A 19318-nucleotide genomic window follows, 5' to 3' on the forward strand; every position below is an offset into this window, starting at 1 on the left:
TTTCCAGAATATTTGGATGAAAACTGCAGCCTCTAGAGTGTTAACAAGCTTTTTCTATTTTTAGCTCCTGTGACCTAGTTTTTGACCCGAGATAACCCATCTTCGAACTCGATCTGTATTTCATTGAGACAAACATTCTGACAAAGTTTGATGATGATCCAATCAAAACTGTGACTGCTAGACTGTTAACAACCCAATTGTTAGAGTGTTAACAAGCTTTTTCTATTTTTAGCTCCTGTGACCTAGTTTTTGACCGGAGATGACACATCTTCGAACTTGACCTAGATATCATCAAAACAACCTTCCTGACAAATTTCCAGAATATTTGGATGAAAACTGCAGCCTCTAGAGTGTTAACAAGCTTTTTCTATTTTTAGCTCCTGTGACCTAGTTTTTGACCCGAGATAACCCATCTTCGAACTCGATCTGTATTTCATTGAGACAAACATTCTGACAAAGTTTGATGATGATCCAATCAAAACTGTGACTGCTAGACTGTTAACAACCCAATTGTTAGAGTGTTAACAAGCTTTTTCTATTTTTAGCTCCTGTGACCTAGTTTTTGACCACCTTCGAACTTGACCTAGATATCATCAAAACAACCTTCCTGACAAATTTCCAGAATATTTGGATGAAAACTGCAGCCTCTAGAGTGTTAACAAGCTTTTTCTATTTTTAGCTCCTGTGACCTAGTTTTTGACCCGAGATAACCCATCTTCGAACTCGATCTGTATTTCATTGAGACAAACATTCCGACAAAGTTTGATGATGATCCAATCAAAACTGTGACTGCTAGACTGTTAACAACCCAATTGTTGACGACGAACGACGCACAACGCACGACGCACGACGACGGACGCCGGACATAACCCCATCACTATATCTCACCATGACCACTTCGTGGTCAGGTGAGCTAAAAATAAAAATGAGCCGATTAGTATAATTGATGTTAAACTTTATGGCACGAATATAGCTTTTATAAATTCTTAAAAGCAAAACAAAGTTGAAAATAACGCAGGCATGTAAACTTTCGCTACATGACAGTCTTTTTTTGCGTTCTTTTTCTAACAATGTATTTTTATAGCTTAGTACTGAAAAAGTTATTGTACATTTGTCTAAATAACAATAACTCGAGAACTTGGTCTTTGAATGTTCATTATATCTACAGAAAAGTATATTTTTAAGGTTCTAAGAACTGTTCACATTGTCGGTTAACGCAATTAATCATTTTCTCATGGATAAATTGATTGCCAAATGTGTAACTTGTTCTTGATCTTTTTAAGAGAAAAAACAAAATCTTATCTTGCCAAATCGTCTGCAAGTTCATGTGTGCAAAACGAAACCGAAACAATGTTAGCCCAGATTCCCATATAACTAAGCAACACTTGTCATAAATAAATCCACTTCATATTACAACGTAGTTTTGTGAAACTACGAAGCAGAAATTCCCATGTTACCAATACATACATTTTTCGAAATTAAAAGTTGATCTAAGCAGATATCTATTTAGACATAAATGCGTTGTAACAAGGGAAACCGGGTTTTAATATCATCTTGTTTGGTTATTGCCACTGGTTGAAGTAGCTGATCACAGCCTCAATACTTTAGCAGCAAAAGCTTAGGGAATATTACAAGGTATTCTTTTATTTTCCTTTAAAAAATTTAAATTGCTAGTTTTAATTACATACCCTTAGTTTTCTGTAATTATTTACTGTAACTCGTTGTTCATATGATTCATTGAATTATCTATGTCGGATTGTTTTCATCTCTATCTAAAAAGCCATTTGAAAATATTCACAGCATAATAATAAAAAATAAAATCATATTAGAATTGTAATACGCAATTGTTTATGTTAAACTGCTGTCATCAGTAAAGTACAAGTTTGCTTCTTTAAAAAGAAGCATGCGAGAGGTCTTTTTGCTGCTGTGGAAAATTTGTTTCATTCGAAAATATTTGGGGATAATTTTGCATAAAAGACACAAGGAATGCTTATAAATTACAATTATTTAACAAAATAGAATTTATTATATATATTGAATATAGTATCATAATGAAAGTTTGTTTTACACTTCATTTTTTTAAAAATGTTTTGATTGATTATATGCCGGAGAAATGGACTTTTTTCTTGGCACATTAGGGATACTTTTTCTAAAAGGGAACAATCTATGTTATGTCATCAAACTAAATTTAAAATAAATGATATACACATGTATATATCTCATATATATTTAGCTCCATGTATATATATATTGAAAGCAGTATCACAATAAAAGTTTAGAACTTAAAAAATTCAATAAGCACATTTTCGGTTAATGTTTTGGTAAGTATATGGAAACATTTCCTCTACATTTTCCAAAACGCATAAAGTTTGTTAATCAAACAATTTTAAGTCCAAAATTCACATAAAAATGTTTATATCATTTGATTAGAATAAACAGTATATAAAGCTGCATGCCTTCAATCACAATATTTGAGGAAAATCTTGAGTAAAATTTGTGCCACTTGCGCCAAAATATTATTTAGTAATACCGGTTCAAATGTTTAAGGAGCAGTAAAAGTTCGGTACACAGGTCACCCGGTCATATAATAGTGCATGGTGATATTGTACCTGTAAAATTCACTGTTACTATTTATCGGAACATGAAATAGTAAAAACGCTATTCAGAAAACAATACAGTAATCGATTTATACAATTTAAAAGATTAAAACGGAATGAAACATCCACGTAGCGCTAAGTAACATAAATAATATTTTCCGTTTTTTCTTTGTACCGATTTGTTCACTTCGATGTTATTTTTTCGTTTAAGTTAAGTCGTATTTTGAAACGGAGCATGCGCAAAACAATTTTTGTAGACTGCTCCTAATGATTCTAATGACTTTACGCTTTAAATGAGATTCCTTCACTATAATCAGATACGCAAAAATGGATGCCGCCAGCAATCAGTCTGAACACTGTGGAGAGGTCTGATGACCTCCCCAATAAGATGCATTACCCTACTATGTGTTTAACATACGTCCTATGGTGATAAAATAAACTGCCCGAATATTAACCTGCTAGATTGTCAGTTGTCCACTGATTGCCAAATGGTAAATATTGAGTGAAATCTCTATACAACTGCAATAATTTGTATAAAATTTGTTTTTCACAGCGGCAGAATATATGCTGAACTGTGATGCATAATTTATTCGATGATTGTAAACAATTTTTTTTAACATAATTCTGCTATTATCTGATAATCTAACCTCACATATATTAATCGTGTTGTTCCTAAAAAAAAAAAAAAACCTTGCCAAATCGTCTGCAATCATTGTCGATTTTTCCTGTGTGCAGAAAACGAAACCGAAACCAAAATTCTTATCCAGGATTACCGTATAACTAAGCAACACTTGTTAAAAATAAAACCACCTGAGGCTTTTTTCATATTACTGCGTAGTTTTGTTTAACAATAATATTAAATCTTAAATAATACGAAGCAGAAATTCCCATATTACTACGCCTCTAGAAATATATCTGATGAGATCAACTTTTAATATATCTGTAGAAGAATTCCGGCTGGTCTCCCGCATTTCTATACAATATATATCATTACGCAATAATTGCCTAAATATATCTCCCATTGCACAATCGTTTTACATATGCAAACACACAACTCGATCTATTTATATCAAACATAATAGCCAGCGTGAGTCAAAATACAAGGGGTGACATTTCAGCTTCATTTTTTTTCATTTTATATTCATAATTTCATGATTTTGAGTTCAAAAATTCACAAAATAAGCATACTGAATTCATTTATTTGTAATTTAAACTTTACGAATTCGCATTTTCTTAATTTCTGGAATCCATGTTTTTAACTTAACGTATTCACGATCTCGAAGTACACTTTGTAATGAACTTCACGTTTTAAACTTCCCGATTTCAACCGCGTAAATTCAAGTTTTGAACTTCACGATTTCAACTTTCAATTTCATAACACGTTTCCACCTTTACGAATTGATGATTGTGAAATTCTTGTTTCAATCTTCACGATTTTATCTTTGTGAATTGATGAATCCCACTTCGTGAATTCAAGATTTCAACTTCATGAATTCAAGATTTTAACAATATGAACTTATTATTCTCGGCCATGTGACGCTTTTGTTTTATTTATGGCGTCTTTGTAGATTATGCTAGCATTATGTATTGTTGTTTGAATCTTTTTATGCGAGCACTTTTTCAAATAGCGACACATTTGCATTGCTGAAATACGTTCCCATTGGTGATTAAATTGTACTTTTTGTGTAAAAGCTTTTTTTAAAATAAAGTACAACTAGAGAAGAAAATTAGGTTTTAACGATTTGTGCAGAGGGTTTGAACAAATTTATAATCAGGTCAATCTATCAAAATAAGCTAACCGCTTTTTCATGAACTATGTTCCAAATTTTTATTTATACAACATATGATGCACATGATACAATATCTTGAATATGTGATACGAAATAATCCCTTAAGAACGAAAAAAAAAAACCCGAAAAAATTGAAAATGTTGCAGGCTCGGTTTGATAGAACCTGTTCATGGACGCTAATGGAATGTGCAAGTTACCGTCCACGTCCACTAGCACCGGCTTAAGCAATTTTCAACATTTAACATGAACTGGTAAAGTTTGGAATTTTGAAACATCCGCAGATGTGTTCATATGGGGGTTATCATGGAACCTTCAATGCGACACGTTAGTGCCATTCCATGAAAAGCGGTCCCCAAATTTAAAAAATGCGTTTGCCTTAAACGAGAAAACAATAAGCGGAACTAAATTAATGCAATTTTGAAAATAGAGGTTATTTAGGCTACATATCACAGATAATACGTCAAAAGACATATCCTAAGGGTGATTCGACTTTTATTTTTTACATCCAATACATACATTTTTCTAATTTAAAAGATGATCTTAGCAGATATATATTTAGACATAAATGCTATGTAACAAGGGAAACCGGGTTTAAATGTTATTTTGTTTTGTTATTGCCATTGGTTGCAATCGTTTGAACCACGTAGCTGATCACACCCTCAGTTATATTTATCAGCGAAAGCTAAGGGAATATTTCAAGGTATTCTTTTATATTCTTATAAAAATTAAAATTGCAGGTTTTAATTGCATACCCTAAATTTCCTGTAATTATTTACTGAAACTCGTTTTTTTCCATTTGATTTATTGAAGTATTTATGTTGGATTTTTGTCATTTCTCTAAAAATGTAATTTGAAAATATTTACAGCGTAATTGGTATATAAAATGATAGAAGAATTGTAATAGGCACTTTTAGCTGAAACTGCTGTCATCAGTACGGTTGGATGCATAACCTTACCATGCCGCAATCTTGTTTAGTTTAATATACGAGTACATGCGTCCTATGGTAATAAAATGAACTGCTTGAATATTTACCTGCTAGAGTCAAATTTTAAAATTAGGGGTGTGGGCGAGGAAAGAGAAGAGGCCGTGTAGGTTGGTCGGTCGGTAAGTCTGTTGGTCAATTTTATGATTTTCGGGTGATAACTTGGGTTAGCAATTAGTAATTGTGATCAAACTATACATTCAGTTTAGCAAGCTGATGTAAAGACCACGCTTGGGATTGTAATGCCCCCCCCCCCCCACTAGGGTAAAGGTCGCTGTTACCAAAATACAAAACTCGTTTTTCGTCGGTAACAAGAGATACGAATGAGATATTTCCATTAAAGAAGTACCATTTAGCTATCAAAATATTTTTGTATGTCAATAGAAATATATTTAAGCAGCATGAATCACTGATAATAAGTTTAAACAAGGAAGTAACTTTAAAATCATAAAAGATGGAGTTACATTTGGTTTGTTTTGCAGCGCAATCACTCTTGTTGTTATCTCTAAAATTTCTCCTATACTTTATTAGTTATTCTCTGGACAACGAAAATATAGACTATGTTAAACTTTGTGACCATGACCTTTGTGGCAGCGGCATTTGTGTTGTGCATGACCTATTGTCGTCATATTTCAAAATCCATTTTCAAATGGAAAAGTCAGGGATATGACACAATGAAGGACCTATAACAGATCTTTTTAAGCTTTGACCTATAAATATACCCTTGACCTTGATATATTTTTGGTGTCATGTATGCAAAACTATTTCAAATTCCTCTCACGGATGAAAAAGTTATAGACCGAGCAAAAAGTATACCCTCCATCTGACAATGTTGACCTTTGATAATCGAGTATGACCTTGACCTTCGTGTTTGCGGTCTGGTCATTTGCATAACGTGTCGTCTTATTATGGTGAATATTTGTGCCAAGTTATTAGACAAAATCCCTTGATGAATGACTGAGTTATGGACAGGAACCGATGTATGACGGATAGACCGAGAGATAAACATTCATATAGACGGACAGTGTCCTTACTTATATCCCCTTTTTTCTTCGAAAAGGCGTGGTTAGATAACAAAGAAAAAATGGTTGAAAAAATGACATGCTTAATTGATACAAATATATTGAATTATTTACATGTAAATCTGACACTTACTATAACATTTCTTATGGTGGCTAATTTGTGCCATTCGTGTTGTCTCCCCGCGACCCCGCCAAGCGAAAAGTCGAGAATTAACAAGTTAAAATGGCAGGGGCACGGGGCGAAAACAAGCTAATTAGCGCAGGCGCCTGGCGAAGGTTGATAAATAAAACTTCGCCCCGCGGGGGCGCAAAGCGAGATTTAAGAAATAAAAAGGCGGGGGCGCGAAGCGAAAACACGAAATTGGATTGGAAATCCCATATTATTACGCAGTACTATATTTGCATTAAGATATATCTAATAAGATCAATTTAAGGTATATATGTGGTAGAATTCCGCTAGGTTTTCCTCTTTACAAGTTAGCAACGCAATATTTATCTAAAATATAACATATTAGATCAACTTTAAAATATATTGATGTCATTGTCATGCAATATTTGTCAAGCAAATAAATGAATAATAGCTAAATAGTATAATGCCATAAACATGCCATGAATTATATGGGGTATATGCCCACAAGATGACAATTTTGAAAGTATTCAAAAAGCAAGCCGCAATATTTATTATCACAGAGGGATCACATTTTTTTATAAGCATTTGTAAAATCAAATCAAGTTAATTTTTTTTACCAAAGTATTTCATTGTCATGAATATTTCATTCTTTTTAAATAAAGATTTTAACATAAAGAATTCATGAATTTACGAAATCATCTTTATATTTTTTTCATGATTGCGAATTACGATTTCATTAATTCAACTTTGGGAATTCGCGATTTCACTTTCATAAATTCAATTTCTTGAATTCACATTTTCAACATCACGATTTCAACTCCACTAGCACATGATTCAAACTTCACCGTTTCAACTTCAATTATTCTTTTTTTGTAAGTCAAAGATATCAATATCTTTAAATGAATTTATTAAAAAATCTATGCGTAGACGTCAAAGCATACTCAATATCCATTCGACCTGTTGAATAAGCAAGAAGTATTTTTTAAAAAAAAGATACTCGGCCGAAGTTAAATTGTTAATCATAGCTTGCATAACAATGATGTGATAATTTCTTGTAGGCATATTATAATCTTGAATAATGGAACACTTTAAGATGTATGTGTTTATTAACAAACCTGTCGTGTTTCAGTAAGTGAAGCCATTTTCTAGCACCAACATCTATGCAGTCGGAAGGCAACTATTTTTTATAAATACTTGATTAAATGCAAAAATGTATAAAAAATTTAAACATTATATCAGTTGAATACTTAAATAATCATATAATTTATTAGACACTTATTGAACATTTTAAACTAATGGTACCTGATAAGTTCTGATATAAATCTCATTATTTTGGACACAATTTAAAACTTAGATTTTGTGTAAAATAAACTCAGTAAGTTCTTGCGTAAAAAACTGTTCACTAGAAAATGTAATGAACTTAAAACTTAAATATTTGAGCAATTTAACTAGAGAGTTATCCTGTATATTTTATTTTAGAACTATCGTAGAATGATAAGAACTATCCTTTACAGTTTATTTTAGAATGGCCAATGAGATTTCCAGATTATATTTTGTAATTATATTACATTATTGAAGATAAAATATAGTCGTTGTTAAATCAAAATTGCATAATCATCTTTTTGAATTGTTGCATAATAAATATAACTTGCAAGACCTTTTATAACATTTTCATTTTTACACGATAGTAATATACTCAATTTGCTGCTGCGCAAGTATAATATTTCTAAGCAATATAATTTGAACTTAAATCTGCATATACCGGACAGACTAGTAGAAAATGAAATTCATTTTCAAATACTTCTAAAGAATATGCTTTACAATTCCAATAATTTGAGTTACTCTTTTTGCTGTATGACTTTTTAGTTACTTCTAAATGTGAAAGACCTGAACATAATTGAGCTTAGCAATGCCTGAATTTCCTGATATTTAAAATAGATATATAAGTTTCTTGGTCATAATTGATATTAATACGATTATACAATGACAGACATTCACTAGAATCTAACTTGCTATACCATCCTTGCAAATAATCACTAGAATCTAACTTGCTATACCCTTGCAAATAAAAATTATCTTTAAGTCTTTGACAAAACAAATGGAGAAAAAATATTTCATTTTGAACGCCTTGGTTCAACCAAACTTGCCAAAACCCATGATTACATAAAAGAATTACACTTTGCCCATTTAAAATATTTAGCACATGTTGTACTTGAAAGCATTTTTTAAACAAATTTTGACATATCTGTTATTGGGTAATTTCAATAATTTGAACCGGTACTTTATACAACGCTTAACAGATTCTATATATCACAAGTACAAATGTTGCTGCAATGCAGCAATTGAGAAGCTCCGCGCAAACAATGCGCTCATTACAGATACCTTACCAAATTATTCCTACGCACAGGTCATGTTATATTCTGTACATTTTTTCGGAGGTTTGTAAATCATTTTCTTCATAATACTAATCGTATGCACTGTCAATGAGAGAGGGGCCAGATATTAAATTAAAAAAAAATGTTTTCGCTGATGCCTACCTGGTAATGAAAGTAATTCAAATACAAACAAGACTTACAAGACTTGCGAATGTAATATGACATGACAGTAGTGCAACATTGTTCTGTTTGTGTCACTACTATTGTCAGTAAAATTAGATTATAAAATATATCAAAGCATGTACATTTTCTTTTTCACCTAATATAATGCTACTCATTTTCTACAAACATCAACAACTAATCATAGTAAGAAATATAAAGATCCATTTGTAAATAAGCCAAAACGAAAACTTTCATCGACTTAATTTTTCATAATGTGTCCTTAACATGTTTCGCGGCAAATGATATATAATGGTATTAGAAGAAAAGCATTGATGCAAAGCATCAAAGGGCGTCCAAGCAAGAAATGCAGCAAATGACGATGAACTAGTAGACATCTTATGACCAGATATTTGTATATATTTTTCAATGGTTAATTGGATTTTACTAGAATTGTATATTATAGACAAATTGGCGGACGAAAGATATTGTTCATCATGAACCTTGATAGGCTTGCTAGAGATTAAAATATTAAATGTGATCTTTTGTTAATAAAAAACAGTAGTCAAAATGAACAAAGTCTGTTTTTTATCATTATAATTGTAACAAATATACAAACAGTATATAAAATAGTAACAAAAGTAGAACACACACTCGAATGAATTTCGAAAAGACCAAATTCAGGATTTATTTGTATAGCTCCACGTTAATTGGTGAAACGTTATTTTATCAATATATTGGTAGACTGTTACCTGAATTTTAGGCAGGTATGAGGAAATTCACTAACATCATGTTCGTATAAAAGCTACTTGACATTGGTGACAAATAAAAGCTATTGTTAATTGATTTATTGGGAGACCAATCTACTTTTTTGTTGAATTGCTTCAAAATCCTCATCTGACCCACCAGTGTGTTTACATTCCTATCAATAAACCAAATACCACCTCAAGTTAAAACTGCAGACGGATGTTTCTGTTGTTAAAATGTCACAGTCTTCGGCAACTCAAACCACCATAAGACCGATTGCCTTCAATTTTTATATATTATATATATATAGATTTTTTTCTAAGATGCACAGCTGTTTCAATTGCTAAATGAAAAAAAGATGAGATGACTTCAACATAACAGAATTACACAAATAGAAAGATTTTTTTATTTACGAGTATATTGCAGTGAATCGAATTATCTCAACATGTCTGGCAAAGAGATACAAGTGTTTGTCAAAGGCATTTCAGCAAGTACGTCAAACTTAATCATTGACAAGGTGAGCATATACTTCATGCTTGTGTTAAAATCTTTAAGTGATTAAACATATGACAATCAATGTAAAAGTAAAGTCTACAAGTATTAGCATTTTAAAAAATGCTAGAAATCGCAGTTCAACCGAGTATTCGATTCTTTTTTATCAAACATATTTCTTTAAGAGAAATACCGCGAATACTGAATCTACACTACGATTTCGAGCTTCGTACATCATGGAACGCTAAAAATATTTATATTATATTAACTATTGGCAGTTTTATCTATAATATGTTCCTTTTCGTGTGCAGAACTGAACTGAACTGATGTCCTTGTATCATTGATGATAATAATCTACGATTATAATAAATTCTACATATTTTACAGAATGCCACAGTAGCAGAACTGTTTGAAAAGTTTTCTGAACATATTGGGTTGACTGGAAATTTTGGATTAGTTTATGGAGGTAAAATATATTGTGAATATTTGCGTTAACTTTAAGTACAATAACTGTTATCATTCTAAAAGAATATTTGTAAGGACAATATCTTTCGAATCTTGTTTCATTCCTTTTCATTTTAATAAACAGGAAAAGAACTAAAAGAGGTAGATCCGAATGGAAAGGTGATGCACATTAAAGATTATGGGATAGAAGACGAGTCAACTATTGGTGCTGTAATGCGCTTACCAGGTGGCTCTGAAAATGAAAAAAGGTATGGTCCGAAAGTCAAACTTTCTAGAAAACCCGATATGCTCGGTATCGACGATCAAGCTATTGATATGTCATGTGGACATGCCATAGGTACGTTATATTAAACGAATATGCTTCTTTGTGACGCATTTTGTTTTTAAAGAAATAGTTTGAAATATTGCCCTTATGGTCTTACATAATATTGTTCAGTTCCCCATATTTATAATTTATTTGTACCCCTTACCTTAAAATGGATGTTTCTTTATACATAGGACCCACATCCATGACAAATTATGTTCAAACTGAAGTTGCGGACAAAAAACATACAATTTGTTGTCCAGCTATGGTCGATGATAAGAAAAATGAAACATGCAGGCAGCCATGGGAATTTAAGAAGATTAAAAAAGTTGCACTATTTACAAAAAATGAAAGGACCGATGTTGAAGGGAAGATATCCGACAATTACATACGGTACGCCTTAAAAAGCCAACAGTGTCCGAAATGCAAATCAAACTGCGTGAGGAAAGATAAAAGTAATCCCCGGGTCATTTGTTTATATTGCTCTGCTGCATCGAACGTCCTTTTCGAATTTTGTTGGATATGTCTTCGTGTGTGGAGAACTTCTGGGACAAATACTTGCGGGAACGAAAATTGCGAAAACGTAAGCATAAAATTCCTTCGAGATTGTCCAACGAAAGAAATAGTAGGTGTGAAAAATTGTCCTTCTACTCGAGGTTGTCCACTATGCGGGACATTAATTGAGCACACCAAAGATTGTAAACACATGGATTGCATTGGATGTAAAGGCCAATTTTGTTTTATATGCTTAAAAGTAAGAAAAAATGGAAATTGGCAATGTGGCTCCTATAACACGCCTTGCACGGTCGCTCCTCGGCAAATTGTTCTGCCTTAATGTTAGTAAAAAACAAGACTGATAAATGCTTGATTCTGTTTCATGAAAAGAAGAAGAAACCATCACAAATAATTAACATGTTAAATATTTCAATTTGATATGAGCTTATGCATATGCTTCTACCTTTGTGAAACTATTTAAGATTTTAATCCAAAACACAATGAAATAATGACTTTCACAATGAACATAAAATTACGAAATTGAAAGAAAAAAAGAAAATAAAGTGATGTTTTTTTTGACATTTAAAACTGTATTTTTTTTTTACTTTTTTAAGGGTTTCTTGAGTTAGGAGGGGTTTTCTTATTAAAAGGATTTTTTGAATTTACAGCAAGAAACTGATTCTCCTGGTCCATGTACAAACAACATGTCTCAGGTAATTAGACTACTTTATACTGATTAACGACAAAATGAAATATATGTTCATAAAGAATTGTTTATTCATTGATAAACCATCTTTTATTCTACCAAGAAAACTAGTAAAATTGTATGCATGAAAACAGCATTAATTAGAAACTAATCCACTCTTTATTGTTGATGCTTGACATAAAGCAGTAATTAAGATGCAGACTTATTAGATGACTATAAATAATTAATACCGATTGGGAGAGAAAACAGTTTTGGCTTTTTTATCTTTTGCATATCTTGACAAATGAGATTTTGATAACATTCAGTGTTGTTTTCAGACGTCCACAGATATGCTTGGAAGGTGGAAAGAAAGAGCGAGTCAGTTTTTTAGGGATTTGTTTTTCTGTTGTTACAATATGCATGACTACATCGAATGATTTTGTTTACAATTTTTACGAAAGCAGAATGTTTTGATTTTCCTAAAACACTTTGATAGAAAAAAGAGTTTAAAGTGACATTATGCTCATAGTCAAGTTGAGCTAAATTGACTTTTTATTTCAAATGTTTGACTGTTGAAATGGTGTTGGACCAACAGTTCATTTTGGAAAATGTTTATAATAAAATTCAAAATCTGCCTAAAATATAAAAAGACTGCCCAACTCTTTCTATAAACTAAACGTTTCAGGTAAGTTCTAATTGATATATACAGAAATTCGGTTTCGATCCGGGGTTATTTATTGTTTATATGAAGTAAATTATTAAATTAAAAGAAATTATGGCTATATAAAAACTTATTTTGACTTACACCTGTTCACTCACTGTACATATCTCATTGAATAGGCATAATGTCACTCAAAGTTCAGATGTTTGACAATTCTATATAAGGAAAACCATGAAAATTGAAAAAATCGTTTTATCTATAATTGAAATAAAATATATTTTCTTGTCATTTCTACCATGATACACTTTAGTGATACAGAACAACTAAAGAGGCTTTTTGTCTCTATACCATTGGTGTGTAAACAATATTATATATATTTAACATTATACTCATATATGATAGAAAAATATTAAAAGGTATAATTTTGAAAAAAAAAACAAACACATAATAAAAAGCATCACAATCACAACAATCAGGTTTATTTGTTTATTTACATAGTACACAACATTTATAAAATACAGATATAAAAAGCATGGCCAATCTATCACAGATTTATAGGAGACTATCTTTATACAACTTTAAAAAAATACTTGATAAAATCAAAAATACAAATGATTAAACATTTTTAATTGTTACTGAGTATATTATTTTCTTATTTATATCTTCAAAACTCTAATGATATACATTTTGTATTCCATCCTGACATATATACATTGATAAAATATGACGTTGTAATAAATGATGTGTGAGACAGTAACATTTCTTTACCTTTACTTGTTTAAAAAAAATAAAAAAAATTAGATTACCATTGCTAATCCATACTTTAAGACCTGCCCTAAAATCATGAAGATTAAGATAACTGTTTAAAAAAAAATGACATACACCTATAAAGACCTATATCAACCCTGATCAGACCAGAGATTAACTGATTAGCAATTACTAAATGGTTATCTACATTTAGCTAAATAAATTTCCTTTAAAAAATAATAAAATGATACAACATTTTATGTACATTTTTAAAAGAATTCTACATTTAGATAAAATATATTTAAATAAGCGTAACCTTATTAATGATACAAAGTATCAAAACATGAGAGAAGTATATTATAGCAGGTTTTGGCAGTTAATTTGGCAATTTCGGAATTTGTCATATATCAGTTTTCATATTTGTTATACTTTTATTTTATTCTTGTTGTTGTTTACAATTGTTGATAATTGCTGTACTAGATTTCACGTAACCTTGTGAAAATGATAAATGGTAAGATCCAATCCACGGTTAAGCTTTCTTTATCTGATTGACTTTTGATTTATGTTGTAAATATAATTGCAATTTGTAATGTAGAAATGTAATTTATGTTGATAATTTTGATACAAAACTTTGTGTTTGTATTGTATTTAAAGTTTTGCATGTACGAATAAAGAACGCAAGTAGTTGAATTAGTTACCTGCATTGAAACTGAAGGTCTAATTTCTAAAAGCCCTTTTAATATTCAAATTTTTATCTTAAAAAGTATCTCGTAAATTTTAAATGTAGGCGTCCTTTAAGGCATATAACTGACGTGTATACGTTGTCATTTCTTCAGTTCCCTCTAGTGCCCATTAGGATGGTCATACATTAAATTAATATCAAAATGACTATTGTAATTTTAACACTTATTTTACAGACAATTAGAGTTTATATATACATTGTAGTATAGTATATGCATTGTAGCTATCATTTGCAAGGCTAGACATTTCTTATTGTTTGTATTCCCGTATCTGCGTGCATTAAAATAACATTTGTTTTAATGTATCATATTCTGTTATTTATAATATACAAAAATATGTTAGAAAAAATATTGAAAGGTATTGTTTTGAAGAAAAAAAAAATCAGAAAAACAAATTAAAAATGAATAAATAAAAAGATAAATAAATTAAAAAAAACAACAACAAAAAAACAACAACAACATAAAAGCAAAAAAAAAAAATCAGAAAAAACAAATTAAAAATGAATAAATAAAAAGATAAATAAATTAAAAAAAACAACAAAAAAAAACAAAACAACAACAACATAAAAGCATCTCAATCACAACAATATTTAAGTAAAGCATTTAAATTTATTGGCTCATTTCATATATCATTTTATTTATTTTTTTTTTGGAGAGGGTGGGGGTATTCCTTGTTGTTGCTCATAATTGTTGATAATTATTATACTTGGTTTCACGTAACTTTGCGAAAATTATAGATTGTAAGAGTGTAAGGTGTTGTATTTTTATTCAGTCCACGAAAAATGTTCTTTATATGATCAAAAATATTGCTATGTTGTAAATATAATTGCAATTTGAAATGTAAAATTTATGTTGATAATTTTGATACAGAACTGTTGTAGAAAAACTGCGTTTGTATTTCAAGTTTGGCATGTTATCTTTGAGAGAATGACTTTGTATCATCAGAATGCATTATGCCGACTGTTAACCTGATGTTTTTTTTGTGTTTTTTTGGGCGTTCTATTATTAAGTAATCAAGTTTTCTCTATTTTATGTTTTGAAATGTACAGTTTTCGTTAATACTATCATATTCTGAATTAATATTTACACTTTTTTCTATGCAAGATTTGGTTTGTACTTTATTCCTAATCTGCCAAAGGTATTGTACTCAACACTCATATAAACATGACCTAAAAACATATCAAAACAATAGCAACTAAAAACTTCATAAAGTAGCAAAAAACTATAAAGAGTTTATTAAGGTTGATTTAGAGCAAACTAAAGACATTGGTTTCTGAGTGTGTGTTATTAGCTTTTTTGTTTATAGATATGTATTAAATTACGTAACAACACTTTAAAACTTATCAATGGTAAAATAACCAGAATTACATATACATTCAATAGTTAATGAACATATATGAAGCTGCAAAAAATGATGAGTTTACTGTTTGAAATAAAAACAATGCAGGACATTTTCATGGAAAAATCAACTACTGATATCCAAACATGTTTTATTTATTCAATATGCGAAATAACACGAAATGGCAACTTAACATTGAAATAACTTAAATGCTACAAGAAGGACGGTGTGTCGACAGAAAGCAGCAATAACTATGGTATATACCAAACACTGATCACAATGGTGAAAATCAAATTGATAGTTTTTTTCTGCATTTAGGGTGTATTTCTGTTTGCAAATTGCAAAGTGTTTAGATTTATGAAGTTGACTATTGTTTGTATATAACTTATTTCGTTTATTTGTGCAAGATATTTTGTTTTGATTATTTGTTTTCACCAATTCATTTGTAAGTTTTCCGTGTTTATTAGCTTTAGAATAACATTACTGTAAGACGTTTTATTGTTTCTAACAAAGGTTTAATTAATACGCATAATAAAAACATTCATGTAAATACGGTAAAATACATATATTGATATAAACTTAACATCTTTATGGTAGTTTAGCTAAAGTTTCTCTGGCAGATAGTTTCGTTTCTTAATCAATTTCGCTTGTTTATGATAACGCTACAGAAAATAACACTGATTGCATATTTTTTATTATTCAGTAATTGTTCTTTTTGGTCGACGTAATTTTCCAGTTGATTTTTAGACATTATAGTACATTGGTATTTGAGTGTTACTTTTGTTTTCATACTTTAGCATTTTTTTTGCTTTTCACCGCTTTTCAACATTTAAGATGCTATGTATTAGCCTTTTCTTTGTATTTGTATATTAACAGAAATTTTGAGTTTTTATTTAAAGATATACTATGCTCAAATTTGATATTGGAAATTATTGATAATTGCTACACAGTCTCTTTGTAAATATAAAATAAACATGTGAAGCAGATGTGTAATGTTTAAAACTCTACATACTATAGGTGGTCACAATATGAATATATAGTGTCATTAAGGAGACTGGCAGTTTTTTTTAAAGAAAATGCCAACTTTGCTTGACCGTAATAGGGAAAGCAGCTTCCCATACATTGTTTATTCATTCTTTTATTCAAATTAGACATTCAATAACAATTTTGTAGATTTCAATAAATTTCCATTATTAAAATATTTTACCCGAGGATCGGCATAGTATATCTTTAATTACGGTTTTTCTTTTGTATTTTGTTTGCCATCCCTATTATAACATTGTTATAACATTGTCATAAGATTGTAGCTATTGCACTGTTAAATACCATTTATTCAAATGATTGCATAAATATGCAAATTGTAATCAATCAATTGCATCATTAACCCGATATTGTGACATACTGTCATTATTTCAAGAGGAAAAACAACACCATTTGTCTTTTGCATTATCATTTCTTGGATAAATCACACGAAATTAAGATTATTATTAAATTAAGATAAGAACTTAGATATTTATCGTATCCTAAATATTATACAAACGCAAGTATTTGTTAATCAACTAAAACTGTGAATTACAACTTCGCAAAATATGGGCCTTAGCAGTGTCAAAGTATCATGATAATTATTACATATTTTTTGAGATTTTTTTGGCCATTACTACTCATAAATTTCATAAAAAGAAGATGAAACATAACATTACATACATAATTTTTGAAACAAAATGTCTTTGAATTATAACGAATCCAAGCAAGGTGGTTATCATTTTATGTACTGATTGTTTATCATTTTCAGTGATTCACACATGCTGTATGGCATTCTTAGGTTTTTACACAAGTTTTATCAGTGTCTGTATAGTATTTTACAGTTTCTTTCAACATTCTTTTGTTTTAGAAACAAATTTCAGCTTGTGTGTCAAACATCATCATCATTTCTAACTCTGTTGTGTACATATTTAGATATTTAGAGGAAATTGTAACTTTGATTCATAACTGATTTCTAAATAATATAAGATTTATTGAGTTTAGTTCCAGAGATGTAGATAACAGAGATAAACAACTCCTATATACTCCATTGAAATTTCACTCATGCCTATCAAAAAGTGAAAAATTCGGCATTTTGTAGCAAGTAAAATTTAATGGATGTACATTTGATCCTATTATGTTATACACCATTTAAAGCTAATCCTTTTATCTATTGCTGCATGTTATAATATAGATAACTTTCCATGTCTTTCACTTAGAAAAACAAAGCAGAACATACCCACTGAGCCAGTTTTTCATCATATGAATAGTTTTGTAACAAAAATTTATAAGTATTTTTCTTCAAAAATTGATGTTTCATTTATTAAAATTGGGAAATGTAAATGTTTTTACCTGCAGACATAGACAAATACATAAGCTTTCCGAAAATGATTTAGTTATCTGGTAAAATTTTACATGCTACAGGTTTTAAGTTTAGCACGCACACGTGCTATCTTAATTGGCTAAGAAGTTGCATATCTCTGTTATCTATGTCTCTGTAATTTACGGTTCATGGAGTCAAAGAATAAGATTGTATCATAGAGACAAGATGTTTGAAAGTTTTGTAATTAATGAAAATGGAAAAATAAATCAGTAATGAATCAATACTACTGTTCTTGTTTTAATTTTACCTGAGAAACTTTTACGAAACAATTATTGCATACACCAAAGTTGATATTCGAACAATCAAATATTTCGAGTAATCTCAGAAAAATTGGTAAGTTCGACAAATCAGAGACATAGATGTTATTTATATCTCTGGATAAATACATTTCGAGTGATTCAGTTGCAAAAAAGATCAAAGAAACAAATAAATCAGTTGCATTTTTAACCCCCACCGTATGATTCAAATTCTTTGAAAAGACCTGCTAAAAACCTCAGACTATTATTATGCTGCAAAGTTTTACAAAATGTTGCAGTACCAAGCACAAAGGGCGTCTTTTTCAGGCATAATGGTATTAAATTTTTATCGCTTGTATGTAATTATGATGAAATATATTTCATTCTTTTTAAGTTGCTATTATAAATACAATTTTAAAATCCTAATTTAAGTGAAAGAATACTAATCAACTAAAATTGTGAAACTTATTTCATCTAACAAGACAAGAAATGAAAATGATTTTAACATAAACACTGGCATATATATATCAAAAGTAAAAAATTACTGGCAAATGCAGCAATGTGATTGTCACGGCGAAAAACAAAAAAAAAAAAAAAGAGAAAAAACACCCCCGACAAAAACAAAAAAACCCAACAGTTAAGTATAATGATAAGGTATCTCCAAATAGCATTGCGCTGAAGTATGAAAAATAACATAGGGCAATAATTTAAAAATAAGACACGATTGGTTATCATTCTTATATGCTGCTTTCCTCCTAAATGAGATCTATCCATCTGAAGTTTCAAGTTGTAACCTTGAACACTTTTTGAGATAAGCTCCGGACAAAACGTATAAAACATAACAAAAGGCACTAACTCAAAAATTATAACGGATAGAGTTATCATTCTTGTGCACATCATTCTTTCTTAATAAGATCTATTCACCTATAAAGTTTCATGTTGACATC

The 19318-nt window shown here is 30.1% G+C and overlaps 1 protein-coding gene across 6 annotated transcripts; it reads left to right on the forward strand.

The window, feature by feature from the left end:
- Window positions 1-1440: 1440 nt before the first annotated feature.
- On the forward strand, window positions 1441-18358 carry LOC132758714 (potential E3 ubiquitin-protein ligase ariadne-2-like). Of its 6 annotated transcripts, none has more exons than XM_060750416.1 (7): window positions 1441-1635; window positions 10230-10320; window positions 10683-10761; window positions 10885-11097; window positions 11259-11457; window positions 12228-12272; window positions 12583-18358. In XM_060750416.1, the coding sequence occupies exons 2-7, from the start codon at window positions 10249-10251 to the stop codon at window positions 12716-12718; spliced, it is 744 nt and encodes a 247-aa protein (XP_060606399.1). In that variant the 5' UTR covers window positions 1441-1635; window positions 10230-10248; the 3' UTR covers window positions 12719-18358. The 6 variants fall into 6 exon arrangements, with proteins under 6 accessions (XP_060606399.1, XP_060606397.1, XP_060606396.1 ...); XM_060750415.1 differs by having other exon boundaries at window positions 1447-1635; window positions 11259-11647; XM_060750417.1 differs by having other exon boundaries at window positions 1448-1635; window positions 11259-11519; window positions 12583-12676.
- Window positions 18359-19318: the final 960 nt, after the last annotated feature.

The sequence above is a fragment of the Ruditapes philippinarum genome, unplaced genomic scaffold (assembly GCF_026571515.1).
Source record: "Ruditapes philippinarum isolate M1 unplaced genomic scaffold, ASM2657151v2 ctg18093_1_1_1_1, whole genome shotgun sequence".
NCBI classification, from domain to species: Eukaryota; Metazoa; Mollusca; class Bivalvia; order Venerida; family Veneridae; genus Ruditapes; species Ruditapes philippinarum.

What these genes read in the sequence shown, in the direction of transcription:
- LOC132758714 (XM_060750414.1), top strand. Translation starts at nt 10,249, where the DNA reads ATGTCTGGCAAAGAGATACAAGTGTTTGTCAAAGGCATTTCAGCAAGT. An exon ending in TTTTGGATTAGTTTATGGAG is followed by an intron (nt 10,762 to 10,884) that starts GTAAAATATATT and finishes TTTAATAAACAG; the next exon opens with GAAAAGAACTAAAAGAGGTA. An exon ending in GTCATGTGGACATGCCATAG is followed by an intron (nt 11,098 to 11,258) that starts GTACGTTATATT and finishes CTTTATACATAG; the next exon opens with GACCCACATCCATGACAAAT.